The sequence below is a fragment of the Ranitomeya imitator genome, chromosome 2 (assembly GCF_032444005.1).
Source record: "Ranitomeya imitator isolate aRanImi1 chromosome 2, aRanImi1.pri, whole genome shotgun sequence".
NCBI classification, from domain to species: domain Eukaryota; kingdom Metazoa; phylum Chordata; class Amphibia; order Anura; family Dendrobatidae; genus Ranitomeya; species Ranitomeya imitator.
The window spans coordinates 76599592-76618175 of NC_091283.1; the positions used below are offsets into that span (position 1 = coordinate 76599592).

The 18584-nt window shown below is 47.1% G+C and overlaps 1 protein-coding gene across 11 annotated transcripts in view; it reads right to left on the reverse strand.

The window, feature by feature from the left end:
* The window catches only part of MAP7D3 (MAP7 domain containing 3), a 120947-nt gene that overhangs the window by 37472 nt on the left and 64891 nt on the right, over positions 1–18584 (reverse strand). For 5 of the 11 annotated variants that reach the window (XM_069746997.1, XM_069746993.1, XM_069746989.1 and 2 more), the window contains 4 exons: positions 15890–16015; positions 7851–7993; positions 5929–6059; positions 5498–5739 (listed from right to left, as the gene is read on the reverse strand). In XM_069746997.1, the coding sequence (XP_069603098.1) occupies positions 5498–5739; positions 5929–6059; positions 7851–7993; positions 15890–16015 (642 nt within the window). The remainder of the gene's footprint in view (positions 1–5497; positions 5740–5928; positions 6060–7850; positions 7994–15889; positions 16016–18584) is intronic. The other 6 variants (XM_069746996.1, XM_069746992.1, XM_069746995.1 and 3 more) reach the window with 2 other exon arrangements.

Here is an 18584-nt window from a genome sequence, read left to right on the forward strand (position 1 = left end):
AATTCTAATTAATATTTTTCACTAGTTAAATGTGAACCAGCCTGCTGTATCCCACCTTGTCATTTTGTGCTGTGGTGATATGAAACTGTCTGCAGACCCAAGGCACACTAAAAAAAATATATATAATTTTTCCTGTTGCTAAATGAGAGACAGCCTGCTGTATCCCACATTGTCATTTTGTGGCGGTGAGATGAACCTGGCTGCAGACCCAAGTCAGATTAAAAATTGTTTTATATTTTCAGTTGCAAAAAGTTGGACAACCCGCCATATCACACTATCATTTTGTTGGGTTGAAATTAAGCTGTAGAGGCCTGATACAGAGGCGACCATAAATCCTTCTGTTCCTAGTGTCATACAGTAGGGGATAGCTTACATTCAAATAGTGTGTAGCATCTAGTGTGTTATAGAGGCCTGATCCAGAGGCCACCAAATAATTGTTCTGATCCTACTGTCATACAGTAGGAGGCCTGACTTTCAAATAGTTTGTATTAAAACTTCCTCCCCTGCTTCTGCCTCCTCCTCTAGGGCCTCCACCTACACTCTCAACCTCTGTCTTAATGAGACACGCGTTCCAACAGTGCAGAGCGAATCCCCACCACCTTCGTACTGCGCAGCCAGGGCTCACCGCAATCAGTGAGGCAGTATTAAAATTGATATGCCTCGGAGATCCCAGTCATACATCTTAAGAGTTGTGCACAGTACTCCCGGCTGAGTTTGATCAATGGCTGACTCCGCTGGACCTGTATCCAGCGAAGGTAGTGTCCGATAATAGTGCAAACCTGGTGGCGGCCCTACGGCGAGGCAAGCTCACTCACGTGCCTTGCATGGCTCACGTCCTCAACATGGTGGTACAGCGTTTTCTCAGCAACTATCCTGGCCTGGGTGACCTGCTCCAGAAAGCACCAAAGCTGTGTGCTCATTTCCACCGTTCGCACCCATCTGGTCATCGAATTGCATCGATACAGAGGTCTTTGTCCATGCCAGTTAAGAGGTTGGTATGCGATGTGCCGACACGGTGGAATTCCACTCTGCACATGTTGCAGCGACTGTGGCAGCAGCAACGAGCCCCGACGCAGTATGTCTGCACCCCTCTGCACAGTTGCAAAATGGCTACTAAGATGGTTAGCGCCGCCGTCATCAGCATCACTATTCTGGTCATCTATATGCTGGAGCAGACTTTGAATAGCCTGCAGGAGGAGATGGTGGTTCCAGAAGAGGAGGATGTGGAAGTCATAACATCGTCTTTAAGTTCAAGACTGTCGTCACACAGATGGGTGCCAAGGGAGGGTGGATTACTGTGATCGAGGGGGGCTGGTGATAACAGACAAACCTATCGAAGGTGCAAGATCCAAGGAACAAATGGAGGAGGAAGAAGTAATGGGCGAGCAACTGTCAGATGAAGAGGATAATCCTCCCTTCTATGTTGTTCGTGGTTGGCGGGAAGGGATGGAGGAAATGAGCCTCTGTTACCCATCCACCAACACAGCATGGGCTTGGACCATGGTAAAGCCTGAAATATGAGTGCCTTCTTGCTGCAACATGATCCCCGTATAGTTATGATTAGCAATACTGCTGACTACTGGGTCACCACTCTGTTAGATCCACGTTATACAACTAAATTTTGACAGATGCTTCCCACCCTGGAAAGGGACCTGTGAATGCTGGAGTATCGAATCACGATCTAATAACCATGTATAAGTATATAAGGGGACAATACAAATATCTCGCTGAGGATCTGTTTATACCAAGGAAGGTGACGGGCACAAGGGGGCATTCTTTGCGTCTGGAGGAGAGAAGGTTTTTCCACCAACATAGAAGAGGATTCTTTACTGTTAGGGCAGTGAGAATCTGGAATTGCTTGCCTGAGGAGGTGGTGATGGCGAACTCAGTCGAGGGGTTCAAGAGAGGCCTGGATGTCTTCCTGGAGCAGAACAATATTGTATCATACAATTATTAGGTTCTGTAGAAGGACGTAGATCTGGGGATTTATTATGATGGAATATAGGCTGAACTGGATGGACAAATGTCTTTTTTCGGCCTTACTAACTATGTTACTATGCTTTTACACAACCCTAAGAGATTTTTCCCCAAGACACTAGTGAAGCACACCGTTTGCATCGCAGCTCTAGACTTTCAACCTCCGGCACATCAATTCGTCAACGCCAAAACATTAGCAGCAGTAGAAGTGGAAGAAGCAATTTCTCTGAGTCCTTCGACACTTTTTTTTTTTTTTTAAGACAAACTCGAGCACCAGCACCAAGTTTTACACATGGCGTGCAGAATCCAAGTCTTACACATGTTGAATGAATGGAGAGGTGGTACAGGAGTATCTAGAACTGAATAACAATATCATCAGGGAGGGTTTGGACCCTTTCACATCTTGGTCTTCCAAAATTGATGAGTGGCCTGAGCTCGCCTCACAAGCCTTGGAGGTTTTATCGTGCCCGGCAGCCAGTGTTCTCTCAGAACGTGTCTTCAGCGCTGCTGGTGGTGTCCTGATGGATAAGCGCAGCTAGCTGTTCCCTGAAAGTGTAGACCGCCTAACTTTCATCAAGGTGAACAACTCATGGATCTCCAAGGACGATTGCATCCCAATCGCAGACTGTACAGACTAGGTGATATTGCATTTTTTTTAGTGTGATGCATTAATGTCACGTAAATGCACTCTGTGATATCTTTAGAGTGGCTTCTGTGCCTGCTGCGGCTGATGATGATGTTAACACAAATTTGTGGAAATGTGAACAGTCATGGTTGGTCTACATCTGCTGGGTTAGCTGTAGTGGAAGACGTCTCGGTCCCAATTATATGATTTCTATTCTCGTGAGTTATTCCACTTCTGCGGTGTAAGGCACTCATTTTTAAAAGGTTATACTATCTATACTGTGGTGAAATTGATGGCACTTTTGTGGTGTCTGCCAGTAATTTTTGTAACTGTGAACACTCCTGGTTGGGTCTCCTTCATGCGTGTTGCCTGTAGCAGTAGGCCTCCGAGACAGTCAGGCCTCCACTTCCTTGGACTTAACTACCCGTGTTACTATCCTTACATTTTTCAGACAATAGTAGTCTACAAAACTGATATTTGCATGTTGTATCAGTGCTCCCAGCACAGCAGGCGTACATCGATCCCTCACCCACCTCATCTTACTGTAATGTTCAATTGAAAACTGAAAATGCTGTTCCAGACTCGGATACCTCATGCCTGAATGATTGCTGCGGTGCCATGCTACAATTTGTACTGTGGGTTAATTGAGGCCACTCTCCTGGTGTCTGTCCCTCATTTGATGTGTTTTGGCAGCATTTGGGGCCATTATAAGGTGTTGTGCATGCATTTGTTTTTGCCTCCCAGTGACCTGAATTGCGTTTGGTAACGTTCGGCAAATATTTGACAAATTAGTCGGCGAATATTGCAAATATTCGGCGATCGTAATCCGAACCGAACATTGAAATATTCGCTTATCTTTATTGGTAACTAAGTAGTGTAAATTACATCAACCAAGTTATGCTCCCAACTATTTTACGTGCTCTGTAAAACTGGCTACAAAAATTTAAAAAATAGCACTCCCAACAAAAGAGTTATCCCCTAAACCTTTCTAAATATGTCTGTAATGCAGTGTAGATGATTGCCGACTTCCCCGGTCCTCTTCTGGGCTACATGAGTTCATATTAGACTAGCCGCATCACATGGGGGTGTGTGTGTGAACTAAAAGTTACTTTATCAATGTAAAAGTATGGATCCTCTGTAGGATTACACTGATGGAAGTACAACCGCCCCAAACAACAGTCCCTGTGCGAGTCAAGTGACTCAGGAAAGGATCAGAGCGAGCCAGAAACTGGTAATTATTATAAGCCAACTACACTACAGGCATAATTATAGAAAGGTTTAGGGAATTATTTTATTTATTTTTAAGAGTGGTTCTTTAAATGCACTAAAGCTAATATAAAATGACCTTCAGTAGACCACAACCATCGGGTGCATCTAGCCGTAGAGACAAGCGTTTTGCCGCAGTCTCTTTTCTGCCTATTCCTGTTTAATCTTCCTCCATCGTATTGCAGTTCTTTGGTTTCCACTTATAGTATGAAATTAAAATGCCTCAATAACCAGTATCACTTTGGATTGATGTGCATGGAATAAGAGATAGTGTACAGAGTGCTGCACATCCAAGTAAGTCGACTTGGCAGGATCAAATGAGACCAGGACGCCGTCTGCGGCTCACCTATGTGTAAGCTGCTAATGAGGTTACCTGAGATTTAACAATAGGCTTATCCTTCATTTGCATAAACTGTGCAATGCACCTTCTGTAACGATGCAGTTTCATGATCACAGAAACTGCGACACTGATGGTTCTATGGAAAGAGTTTACCTGCAATCACGTCATAAACTGGCAGTTCTCCAGCCTCTTGCATGGAAAACCTGTCTAACAATGCATAGAGACACCATAACCATCAATGCATAACATTCTTCAAAGAGTCTGGCGATCCCCATGATGCTCTGTGGAAATCCTTTTTAGGGTATGTTCACACGTTCCTGATTTCCCTCCTTTTTTTTTTCAGGACTGAAACCGCAGCTCTTTGCAGAAAACGCAGGTCCTTTTTTTGGTGCGTTTTTTGATGCTTTTTTTATGCAGTTTTCTATGCAGAGTCTGTGTGTTTTCTAGGAAGTTTCTTAGGGTTAAAATGGCTGAAAATACCCTAACCCTATTCTAACCTTAGTGAAAAAAAAAAAAAAAAAAATTCTTAATTTTTTTATTGTCCCTACCTATGGGGGTGACAAAGGGGGGGGGGGGGGGTGTCATTTACTATTTTTTTTATTTTGATCACCGAGATATAACCTTTCTCAGTGATCAAAATGCACTTTGGAACGAATCTGCTGGCAGATTCGGCGGGCGCACTGCGCATGCGCCCGCCATTTTGCAAGATGGCGGCGCCCAGGGAGAAGACGGCCGGACGGACACCAGGAGGCCGGGTAAGTATAAGGGGGGGAGATTAGGGCACGGGGGGGGGGCATCGGAGCACGGAGGGGGGTTGATCGGAGGAGGGGGGGGCATCGGAGCATGGGGTGATGGGATCGGGGCAGCCACACTCCGCCCACGCACACTCCCGCCCGCTTCCCCGCACTTCCTGCTGCAGCGGTTCGGCACCACAAACCGCAATAAAACCCGCAGATATATTTTTGATCTGCGGGTTTTACTGCGGGTTTGACCTCACAATGGAGGTCTATGGGTGCAGAACCGCTGCGGCTCCGAAAAAAGAAGTGACATGGTACTTCTTTTTTACCGCGGCTATTCAGCGCAGCTTTTTTTCCCGATTCCTGCATCATGTGCACAGTGGTTCCTGTTTTCCATAGGGTACATTGTACTGTACCCTGCATGAAAAACAGCTGCGGAACCGCAGCGGCAAAAACGCTGCGGTTCCGCAGAAAAAAACGCACTGTGTGAACATGGCCTTAATGTATCAAGGGAGAAAGGTTCAATTACTACAACACAAGCGCAAAAATTACCATCTTTGGTCTTTGAACTTGTCGCCTCGGTTTTGGGCTCTGAGCTGGTCACATCTGTGGCTTTCTCCTTTGGCTTAGTTTCTGGCTCGGCAGTCTTTTTGGTAGTGCTTAAGACAGACGGTGTAAGTGAGGGACGCTGGATTGGAGCTGGTTTTTGTGTTGTAGTCGGTGAAGGTGGTCTCTGCTTCGCTAAGTTCGGAGATGGTGGACGGTTTCTTTGAGTCAACGAGCTACCGTTCCTTCTAAAATGTCAGAGAAAGAAGTAGCGAGGTACAATACTAACTATATACTCAACACAAGTTACAATTTGTAGGCTTCAGTTCTGGCATACAGGAATATTGACATTTTAATCCTCTGCGGCAAATTACAAATTCCCGATCACAGAAAACGTAACTGCAGATGTAGAGTGTCAGAAGAGTCTGGAGACTTACTTCTCAAGTGTTGGCGAAGGCGCGCGCTTTGTTACACCAGCTGGTGACGGAGATCGTCTTCTAGATGTCACAGTGGGAGATGGCGGCCGTTTCCCCGCAGATGGTGCTGAAGGCTTCTCAATACCCGACTTCTGAATAGCATATTAATGTATTACACGCATTGTATAAAAACACAGGAGTGAAAATTCTAAAACTATTCTGAATATAGGCCACAAACACCCTTAAAGGGGACCAGATAGAGGTGTTACCTCTCGAAAGCATTAGGAGCCATTTGCCGGCATTCTAACAACTATTTAAAAGATCCTGAATCGCTCCAGTAAGTTTACAACCGATGTTTAATGCTGAAGAGCGTGTGCTCGGACTAGTCCAGGACGCTGTCCGCCATTCCAGCAGTGCCCTCAATCAGTGTGATTGACATCCCACACTGATGTGGGCGCAATATCAGGGCACTGCTGGAATGGCGGACAGCGGTCCAAGCACACACGTCAGCATTAATGATCATACAGGAGTTACCAAGAGCCTGATGAAGCCTAAACCCTGCTGTGTGAGGCCCTCAAAACGCTCAATGAAATATGCTTAAAATTCCATGGAAACACCAGCAAATCTATGAAACCGTCTATGCAATTTACATTGTAAGAGCAGGAACTACATGTGGGCATACACACAAGAGGAATGTCCGCTGTGCCAAACAGATCATCAGGAGGGTATGGAGGTACTCCAACTTTCCCCAATGACAAGGGTTGGGGAAGAGGAAGATTAGGCAGATTAATTTCAACATGCCCAATCATCTTAAACCGCCTCCAGAGATGGCTGGCAGCAGCTTCCTCTACTTCCATACCACTGCCATTCTGAGAGCTTACAATCACAAAACAAGCATATATGTGTATGGAGAGGTCAGGAGGGATAACTATTGGCCTAAAGGACATTTGGATGACCGCTAGTTACTGTGCAAGACCAGATTAGGGAGCAAACCTTCATGATAAAATCCTACAGCTAGTATTGTCCCATTTTAAAAAAGTACATTTTTGTTTCTTTTACTTTAGATTATATCCAGAGTGGAAAGTAAAGAGTAGTACTGGACATTAACATTGCTGGCCCTGTAGAACAGGCCATCAGTTTCTGTTCCGCGAGGGTGGGATACCCGGCAGCCCCGCCGATAAGCTGTTCCAGTTGCTGGCTGGATCTGCTCAGTTGCGGAGCTTCACAGCGCAGTCACCTGTACAGTGGCCTCAGCGGGTGCTGCATATCCGCCTCCTCTTCCAATCAATGAGGGGCAGATGTGCTTTGCAGCTCCACAACTGCGCAGTATCAGCAACATCCAGCACTGGGAACAGCCGATCAGCGGCTGCCATGCTCACGTCCTCTTGATGTCTGATGGCACGGAGAGCGAAGCCATCGCTAATTGTGGGCGCAGGGCTTGCGTGACATAATGTGCTGGGATCCCCGGGAGAGGGAGTGCAGACACCGCTGGAACGGCAGCGAGTACTAGTGTTATTATACTGGGTGGGAAAACATGCGGATTGAGAAGGGGGAGCCCGAGCAGTAGTAGGACAACTCCTTTAATTTAAAACGTTCAATGCAGCATATAATTGAAAGATATGAAAGTTTAGCTTCTCCTTAACTCTTTAGGGGTTGCCCACATAAAACAAGTATTCCTTTTATTTTTTGCGCTTCGGTAGCTTACCAGCAATCATGTTGGGTACATCAGAAACATTTCTTATGTGTCAACCCCCTTTATGAAGATTACTAAAGCCGCACAGGGGGTGATTGCTGATCTTAATCTAACAATAGAGCTAATATTGGAGATGGAGCACTTCCAATATCAGCAGCAGTAACCTTCATATCTATTACCTATACATCATAACATTGCCAGCTTTATCTGAAGAGCACAGGAGGTATCATTAAAAGCAAAAAAGGCCTACCTGGCTAGCTTCTGAGGACGTGGACGCTGCCGTGCTAGGGGTCTTCCCTCTGTCGATGCTGCGGCTGCGCATGGGACCTTTAGAGACGGAGGGTGGGGTACTGGTGGTAGTGGCTGAAGCTGAACGAGGACAGAGGTGAGATTCTATAAAGTTAAGAATTGGACAGGACAAAACAGAGAGCCAAGTGCAGAGCAGAACAGAGGAGAAGGGGAAAGAGAGAGAGAGATTGTGTGTTAGACCCAGCAGGGAAGCCACCGGTGGTAGTGCGCAGTGCAGCAGATCACTCAGACTCCACCACCCCATACATAGTGAACAGAAGCCATAGCACCAGGAAGAAAGCCCCCTACAGATTACATGGGCGGACAATACGTCATTGGAGTGACTCCTCTTAAGGGCAATTATCCATCGCCAGTGTTTTTAGAACGACATTGTCAGAAATGACTCCTATTCTAAATGAGAACAATGGTAATGAGGCACATAAGAGGTAGGTGGCACAACGCCATCACTATAAGGCACACATCTATCATGTCATGTTACACATCAGTCTTTGTTACTAGAGCGGCTACTGGGAAAATAAAGGCATCGGATGATCTGTTATATTGCCAATATACCTTATATATAAATGCTAGTGGTGTAACGGGCGTTGTCTTAGATTAGAAAAAAGGTGTTTTCTCCCCAAACCAGCACCACTCTTGTCCTTGTGTGGTGCCTGTGACTACAGCTTAGGCCCATTCTCTTGAACCGCTTAAAGACGTGGCCTTATTGACCAAACATCTATTTCCTTCATTATTATTTTTTTTATCATCACATCCCAGGAAACATAATATTTTTAGTTTTTCTTGCAGACAAAGCTGTATGAGGGCTTGTGTTTTGCAGGACAAGTTGTATTCGTCAGTGGCACCATTTTAAGGTGCATATCATTTCTTATCTAATTTTTATTAAAGAGGTTGTCGGTGCTGCACTGTGTAACTGATGAATCATGGCAGTGTGTGATGTGCACACTGTCAGGATCCCCTATATTCCCAGTGTGGGTGGGCAGCGACGTGACCGCATGTATGCGATTTGCGTAGCCGCGGTCTCATGCTGACTAGTCTTATCCGGCTTCTCTCACTACTCTTTTATAATTCTTGCACACTGTCACGACTCTGCAGTATTTTCATTTCAGCCTGGACAACCGCATTGGTTTTTTTTGTTCACCATGATAAAGTTTTAAAAGGTCATTACAGATGCCTCCATACCAAAATGTGTCTTTAAATGTTTGTCTTCTTCCTGCTTAAACCATTTTTAACTGGGAAAGCCATTTATTTTTTTAATTTAAAAAGAATGAAAATAAATTGCTTTTTTTTTTATCAGACCCATAAAGGCACAAGAACATGTGATTCTATGATCTGATAGGTAACCTAATAAGCGCATTGCCTCATTCGGTCAGCTCCCAGAAAGCCGATTACATTCTGGTTCTGCCAGAAGGGTGGACGATGGGCTGACAGATGGAGCGTTCTGCCTCTGTCAAACTCTTCATGCGGCGCCGTCACTACCAACTACTGCAAATAAGGAATTGAACTACTGAGATAGGTGTGAACACTGAACCTAAGGGTATGTGCACACGTCGAGTATCAGCTTGCAGAAATTTCTGCAAGGTTTCTGCATCTCTTGGAAAATCAGCAGCCTTTTTGGTGTGTTTTTTCTCTCCTGTGCATTCAATGGGACAAAAACGCACAAAGAATTGACATGATGCAGATTTAAACGCAGCAGTATACACCCTCCGACAGGCACCAGGCAACTCAGTTGGTGCAAAAGCAGTAGTAGGAAAAAGTATAAACAAACTCAACCTATGTACCAACCCAAAACAACGGCACGTTGGCCAACACGGTACAACATAAAGGGAAGGTGCTGTTACCCCCAAGAAAGATTTTATGGTAAGAACCAAAAATCCCTCTTTCTTTTTCGCTTCATTGGGGGACACAGGTAACCATGGAACGTCCAAAAGCAGTCCCAAGGGTGGGGATAATATGCAGAGAGAAGGAGACTCAGGTCGGCCGGTGAGCAACCGCTGCCTGCAGAATCTTCCTACCCAGCCCTGCGTCCGCAGAAGCCTGAGTGTGCACCTTGTAGAACTTTACGAAAGTGTGAATGGACGACCACGTTGCGGCCTTGCAAACCTGCGAGGCCGAAGCTTGGTGGCGAACTGCCCAGGAAGCTCCCACAGCCCAGGTAGAGTGAGCCCTCATCCCCGGGGGAGGATGTTTGTCATGGACACGATATGCCTCCAGAACTGCCGAACGGATCCAACGAGCAATTGTGGATTTAGAGGCAGGGAGCCCCTTCCGAGACGACAAATAGAGGATCAGACTGGCGAAAAGAAGCAGTTCTGGAAAGATAGACTCGGATAGCCCTGACCAAATCAAGCTTGTGGAAAGATTTCTCCAAGGGATGAACCGGGGAAGGGCACAAGGAAGGAAGGACGATGTCCTCATTGATGTGAAAAGCCGAAACTACCTTTGGTAGAAAGGAAGGAACCGGCCCCGCAGGACCACTTTATCCTGGTGTAGAATCAGGAAGGGAGAACGGCAGGACAACGCCGCCAGCTCGGAAACTCTCCTAACTGAGGTGATAGCGACCAAGAAGGCCACTTTCCAGTAAAGAAGAGAAAGGGAAATGTCCTGAATAGGTTCAAAAGGCGCACTCTGGAGGGTGCCGAGTACAAGGTTGAGATCCCAAGGCTCAACCGGAGGATGGTAAGGAGGCACTATATGAGCGACACCTTGAAGGAAGGTCCTCGCCTGAGGAAGGGAGGCCAGGTCTCTTTGAAAGAGGATGACCCTTCAAGGTATTTTAGGGAAAGGCCGGAATCGAGACCCGCTTGGCGGAAACCAAGCACTGAAGGAAGGGGAAAGACCATAGGGAACAAACTGTTACATTCGCACCAGCGGAAAAGGCCTTCCAACATCTAAGGTAGATACGCGAAGATGCCGGTTTCCTAGCCTTTATCATGGTTTGTATGACGCAGTGGGAAAAGCCTGCGTCCCTCAGGACCGCGGCCTCAACGGCCATAGCATTAAATTAAGAGACCGAAAATTCGGGTGGAAGAGGTGTCCTTGCGATAGAGGATCCAGACGGTCTGGGAGTCTCCAGGGAACGTTCGATAGCATGTTCACTAGCTCCGCATACCCTCCGAGGCCAATCTGGAGCTACTAAGAGAACAGGGACCCCCTCTGACTATCTTTTTTACGACCCTTGGAATCAAGGGAAGAGGCGGAAACAGATAAGGAATCTGAAATTGGGCCCACGAAATCGCAGCCGACGGCTATTGGATCCCGAGACCTTGAGACGTAATGGGGAACCTTGTGGCTTGTTCAGGAGGCCATTATGTCGACATCCGGAACGCCCCACCTTTGACAAATTTGGTCGAAAACGGCAGGGAGAAGAGCCCACTCGCCCGACACGAGCCCCTAACGGCTGAAGAAGTTGGCTTCCCAATTGTCCACCCCTGGGATGTGGACGGCCGATATGGAGGGAACGTGGTTTTCCACCCACCGTAGAATCTTTGACACCTCCCTCATGACCTGCTGGCTGCGAGTCCCTCCCTGGTGGTTTATGTAAAGCCACGGCTGTGGCGTTGTCTGACTGAATGCGGACCGGTTTTCCCATGAGGAGGGACTGCCAGCGGAGAAGGGCCAGGAAGATTGCCCTGATCTCCAAGAGATTGATCGGGAGAAGTGTCTCGAACATTGCAGTGGCTGTGAGATGGAGAAAGACCGCACCCCACCCCTGTAGACTAGTGTCGGTGTTGATGACCTGCCAGTGGAAGGGGAGAAATGACCTCCCTCGAAGAATGGAGGTAGACAGCGTCCACCAAGTGAGAGATTGTCTCACATTGAGAGGGAGACGAACTGGGCGATTTAAGGAAAGTGGGCTCCAGTCCCAAGCAGACAGAAGGGCCAGCTGGAGAGGGCGAGAGTGAAATTGAGCATAAGGTTCTGCTTTCATAGAAGCTACCATCTTCCCTAGAACCCTCATGCCGAGCCGTAGAGGGGCAGAGCGCTTCAGAGCTTTGATGCCCTGCCGAAGAGACATGAACTTCTCCTTTTGGAGGAAGACCTGGGCTTGAATGGTGTCGAATTCCATGCCCAGAAATTCTAGGCGTTGTGTTGGAATCAAGGTGTAATTCTGCTTGTTGATTATCCAACCTAGATGGACTAGCGTGTCTGGAGACTCTGGGCGCAGTCCGGGCGAGACGGACCCTTTACCAGGAGATCGTCGAGATAGGGGATTCTTATAATCCCCTTCGATCGAAGGATGTCCATGACCGCCGCCATTACCTTCGTGAAGACCCTTTGGGCGGACGCCAGGCCGAATGGGAGAGTTGTGAATTGATAATGTTGCTCTTGGATCGCGAAACGAAGGAACCTCTGATGCTGGCTGTACAAAAACAGGAATGTGTAGGTACGCATCCTGGATGTCCACAGAGCATAGAAATTCTCCCGGAAGCGATCACCGAGCGCAGAGACTCCATCTTGAAGTGCCGAATCCAGAGGTGACGGTTCAACTGCTTGAGGTCCAAGATCGGGTGGAGAGAGCAGTCTTTCTTTGGAACTACGAACAGATTCCAGTAAAAATCCGAAAACCGCTCGCGGTAAGGAACTGGGACAATTACCCCTGAGGCGAGGAGTGAAGCGAAGGACGGGAGAAGCCCTGGGACATGGGAGGGCCGTTTGGGTGGACGAGAGAGGAAGAAACGTCTTCCTGGGGCAAAGAAAATTCTATTTTGTAGCCCGAAGTGACGATCTCCCTGACCCAGGCATCGTCGACCACCGATAACCAAGCCTCTGATCAGAACAAGCCTGCCTCCCACCCTGGAAAGATTTCCAGGTGGGGGTGACCCGTCATTTTGAAAAAAATCTATGGCCGTGAGATCCAGAGGGTTTAGAGGAGTGGCTTTTAGCTCTCCAGTGAGGGGTAGTCCTGAAGGAAGGTTTCTTACGTTCCCCTTGGGTGGCAGACTGGTCCTGTTGAGATGCACCACCAGAGGAGGTGAAGGACCGAAAGGGGTGAAAGGACTGGGGTCCCTTCCTATTGAAGGGACGCCTAGGCTTAGATTGAGGTAGAGAAGTACTCTTACCACCAGTGGCGTCAGAGATCAATTGGTCCAGCTGTGTGCCAAAGAGCCTGGAGCCCTGGAAAGGCAGAAAAGTGAGAGATTTTTTAGAAGCGGGGTCTGCGTTCCAAACCTTCAGCCAAAGAATTCGATAATGGCAATGATGTTGCTGTTAGCCCTTGCGGAGCAAGCAGCCGAATCTAGGGAGGCATTTAAGAGATTTTCCTGCGTGGGCAATCTGATCCGCTAAATCCGCTAGCTCCTCTGCAGGAGCCGAAGCTACAATGCCTCTACGCAGGATCTTTGCCCAGGCTGATACGGCTTTCGCCACCCAAGAGGAGGCTTAATTGGGGCAGAGAGAGGCACCAGAAGCTTCAAATGCTGAATTGGGTAAAGTCTCAATTTGCCTGTCCGTGGGGTCCTTTAGAGATGCCGCGTCAGGGATGGACAACACAGTCTGCGAGGATAATCTAGACACAGGCGGATCTACTTTAGGTAAATTGGACCATTTGCTGACAAGGTCTGAATCAAAAAGATATTAAATGTCCAGTCGTTTCCTTCCCGGAAAGCGCTTTCCGGGATGTTCCCAGTGTCTAGATGTAGTGTTGTCAAACTCTTTGTGATTGGGAAAAACGCTAGAGGGACCGTTTATCCGTTTGAACGAAACGGAGATGTCCTGAGACCTGAGAAGTAGTCTCTTCCTCCTTAAGCTCAAATGTTTGAATAATAGCCGAAATAAGGTTATCAACCATATCCTGCGTTCCGGAGGTCTGATCTGCCTCTCAGTCAGACTCCAACTGAGACGCTACATCTGACCCGACGTCCGCCTGCGAGGAGGGGGAACGGGTAGAGAGGGGTATTCCGGCTGACTCTGTGGGATCCGGTGAACTGGATGAGGATCTAGACAGCGACCTCTTCCTGGATCTTTTCTCAAGTCTGCCCCATGAGAGTCTTGGTCAGTTGCGAGCAAATCGCCGTGTGAGGCGTTCGTGGCACTGGTGGCGGTAGTTAGAAGCGGAATACGTTCCAGGACTTGAACCAGGGACTGGGACACTTTAGTCAAGCCAGAGACTGACAGACATGGCAATAGCCCACTCCGGGGGAGTGCACTCATCCCGAGCATTAGGGGCTTCCTAAGGGACAGACATGATAGAAGGACTGCAGGACAGACAGAAAGGAGACGGATGGCCTGAAGCCCACTTTTCTTACAGCGGGCACAAGTGTAGTGAGTCACCGTGGGGATACAGCCGGGGGCCCCTGCAGGGTTGGGCATAGGTAGAGAGTGAATGATACCTGAAGCAGGTTGCCAGCAGGTGATGCTGCTTAGGGAAGTACAGGCCGGGGGAGGAGAATAGCAAAGCCTACCAGACACCAGGCGCAGCGGCAGTGCAGGAACCCGTGTCCCTGCTTAGAAGAGGTCCTCTTGGCCACGAGACGGAGATATGCCACCTGAAAAGCGTGGGCTGCTGTAAACAGGCGCGTGTATAGAGCACGCAGGAAAAAAGGGGGCGTGGCCGCCCGTAAGCAAAACAGACGGCCTGATAGGTTGTGCTGAAAGGGGGCGTGGCCCGCCCGAACGCGTCCAATGCCAGCGCTGGGCTCCGGAGGAGGTGTGCCCAGCGCTGAAGAGAGCAGGACTGGGAAAGCCGAGAAGGGGGCGTGGCTTATTGGAACGACGTTTGTCAAGGAGAGAGGCAGAGAAAAAGCGCGCGCTGCGGTAAACAGGCACAAAATTTAAATAAATGACGGTCTGAGGGTAAAAGGTACTGGCGGCGCAGTGCTGCAGACGGGGGGATGCTGCGGCTGGCGGGCAGGCTTGCAGAGGGGAGGAAATTCTTCTACCTGATTGGAGGGCCGTCCCTGTAGCTGAGGATCACGTCAGGAGCCCTTGGAGGGTAGGCAGGATCCTGGAAGAGGGGGATCCTCCTTCCCACGCCATTCCACGGCGCAGAAGACGACGTCAACCCTTTAAAAAAGGGGGAAGGTCACCACCGTCTTCCTCTCAGCCCACTCCGAGGAAAGGGATGAGTAGGGGAAACGAGCAAGGACTGCACCAAAACGTTCACCCTGAACACCCATAGGGGTGACAGGGGTGAAGTCCTGCCCAGCGGGTCCGAGAGGGTGCGATGCAGGAGATACCACATTGCTCTCTCGGCCACATAATTTAGGGAAAACAGGGTGAAAAAACTGCACCCTGTTACCCAAAGAGATCTGAAAAAGAAAAAGATTAATAAATGCACAAAACCCTGTAAAGGAAAGAAAGTGGATCTGGTATTAGATCCAGGTCCACCTCCTACAGACACTAAGCAAAAACTGAGCTGCCTGGTTCCTGTCGGAGGGTGTATACTGCCGGGGAGGAGCTAGATTCCTATTTTTTGCATAGTGTCAGCCTCCTAGCGACAGCAGCATACACCCATGGTTACCCTTGTCCCCCAATGAAGCGAAAAAGAAATAGTGATTCCGTGCAGAAAAAAAAACACGCCGTGTGCACACAGCCTTACAGTCAGAGCATGAGTCTAGCTGTGTACATCAGTGTGGTCCCGGCAGCTCATCTCACGGTTACAGAAGCAGCACACTGTGGGACCACCATGACGTATATATACGGGACACTAAGTGATTGTGGCGGACATAACGCCAAACACCGTTAGGCCTTACTAGGCCTGTGTTGCAATTCCAGGCACAACCTGTGAGTAGGCCTGGTGGAGCAGGACTTTTCTTCTAAATCTTAGACAACCCCTTTAAAGACACGGATAGCATCTACATTAGACTGTGCTATATAGCTTCATGTAAAAGGATACTTTACAAATCTTTCTAGGGTCTGGGGTCAATTCTCCATGATGCTATACATTGTATCACAAAAGCTTTCCAAACTGACGCAGTAATTGCATAATGTCGAGCACTCCACCGTACGGATTCACGTGCGACCTGTAGCACTCAGGGTTACCTGGCAATTCTTTTCCATCGGCTGACAATGTGGCAGCACTCTTACTCCTAGCTAGGGAAGACTGAGTGGGGGCGAGGAGACGACTGATTAAACTACTGTCCAGGGGACTGCTCGGGGGGCGATGAGCTAAATGGATAAATGAAATGTGTGTTGTTATGACTAGATACAGTGCAATAAAGAAAAACCAAGTGCAGAAGCCGAATCATAAGCAAAAAGCACCAACAAGAATTGGATAAGATGTGAGTAGAGAACAGCATGGCACATCGCCCACACAGGCAGGATTCAAGCAGAATGTTAATGTAAGGCAAAGACAGGTCAAGGCAAGACTTTTCAATGATCACTGCATTACATGACGTTATTTAGTAGCATGGTCAGTAGTAATACCTGTAAGGGGGACATTATACATGCATTTAGGAAAAAGAAAATATTAAGACGGACGGACATCAGACAGCAATCCGGTCAGGATATGGCTAAAAGAGAAATTTTATAAAGTGGACTGTTAGATAAGGAGGACGAGAAGAGGCTCACGACACGACTGCACATTAGGAACAATAACGGGTTAGCATCCTGGCCAGGAAACAAAGACAAAGGATTAGTTCCAGGCATAACAAGGCGCAGCAGCAGGAGGGCTGGGACCTGATCATTACTCTATATATGCAGCACAGACATTGGCGTTTATAGCGTTGCCAAAATCTGGCCCGGTTTGTTTAGTTGGGTTACAGCCCGTGTACACACAATTTCATGTTACTAACTACAATGCTTTATGTTATTGTCATACAGTGTTAATTAAAGATATAGGAAAATATCTCCTTTACAGACATTGATATGATAGATAACATGGTATCTTCCTGCGGTCACCACTAGAGGGAGCTGGAGGTATATTGTATGCAAGACACTCCTTGGCTCCCTCTAGTGGTGGCTGCCAGTAGTCAGCATGTCATCATTTAAAGAATAAATGTCCTTTTAATTCCCCTCCCCCCATAAATCAATAGTAAAGGTGAGAATAATAAACTTTGCAGTATATCTTATTAGGAAGATCTGTTTCCTTATCCTCCCGGATTAATCTTTCATTCACAGGTAAAATGAGTCTAGAGTAAACACCGATATTCTGATTATTGAGATAGGAGAGGACAGCTCATACATTTCTATGGAGAACTGTAACTTCAGGAGAACTTGCACCAGAATGTCTGTCTCTTCCAAATTATAAAACCTCTTATCTCAGTAATGGGAAAGTCTGTCTTCCCGGAATACAGAATTTACTGTGAAGTGAGAGTGAAAGGTCAGTCCAGAAGAAGGAAACTGATTTCTCTGAGAAAATATATTACAAAGTTGCTTAGTATCCTATGTATTATTGATTTATGAAATAATTAAAACAACGCCCAGGCTTTAAATCTGTCAGTGAAGCGCTCTGTATCTCGATGTAAAAAAAAAAAAAAAAAAAAAAAAAAAAAAGACTAATACTTCGTACTATGGAATAATTGGGAACAGTACTAATTATTGAAACCTGTGCATGATACATGCATGGTGGCAGCAGAACCTGCCTCAGCACCTGTGCCCCCAAAGCTGTGCCTCTCCTAGCCGGATTGGGCAGGAGGGTTGGCCTAAACAACCCTATGTGGCTTTGATCATGTACAATGAAGCAGAAAAAATGTACTGCAGAAGCTGTAGCACCTATCAAATAGAAGTACCGTATGTAGCTGGGTTCACATTTGCATTTTTTTTGCTCTGTAACCTACATAGTACAGATCTGTCACCAGATTTCCCAATATAAACTCTATAAACTTGTCACATAACTCGCTTACACTTGAGGAGGCTGGTGTATTTACTGATATTGTCAGAATGGCTGTTCAACCCTTTTTAAAAGTGAGCTCAGTTGCCTGAATGACAGCTCCTCAGTATCTCTCCTCCCTGCTGAGGTCTCACATTGCTCAGTACATGCTGCAGCTGATAGTCAAGCAGGGTGATTGGAGACTGAACACACTTGAACTCAGGAGCGCGCTCACTCTAAATTTGGATTTTTAAAATGCAATTTTTTATATGAGGTTTATACAAGCTTTGTAACATGGATTTTCAAGTTAAGTGCTCAACTACTAATTGTGTAATGAAATCTGTTGACAGATCGTCTGTAAATTGCCTGAAGAAGCTGAGATCAGTTTTCATCGGTCATCCATTGACTTTAGTGTAAAAATATAATAATGTTTAACTAAAAAATAGAATTATTCTTACCGTTAATTCGGTTTCTAGTAACCCACCACGACAGCTCACCTGGAGGATGTTACCCCTTTCCTAATAGGGACAGGAAATGACAAGAGGTTAAATAACCCCTCCCTCATCCTCCCCTTCAGTGTTATTATAAAGGACCACAGGAGAATGAATGCTTCAAATGATATTTATTCTTTTCAGAACGTATATTAAGCAAAATGGAGGGATTACTCCTGCTGTAGTGGTGGGTTACTAGAAACCGAATTAACGGTAAGAATAATTCTATTTTCTCTAGTAACCCCCCACGACAGCACACCTGGAGCAGTACCCAAGAGTAATTTTTAGGGAGGGACTACAGCACTAAGGACTTTTTCTCCGAAGGCCAAGTCTTCTTTTGACATCAGGTCAAGCCTGTAATGTTTGGAGAACGTATGGACCGAGGACCACGTAGCCGCTCTGCATATTTGCTCGATGGAAGCACTGGCTTTCTCGG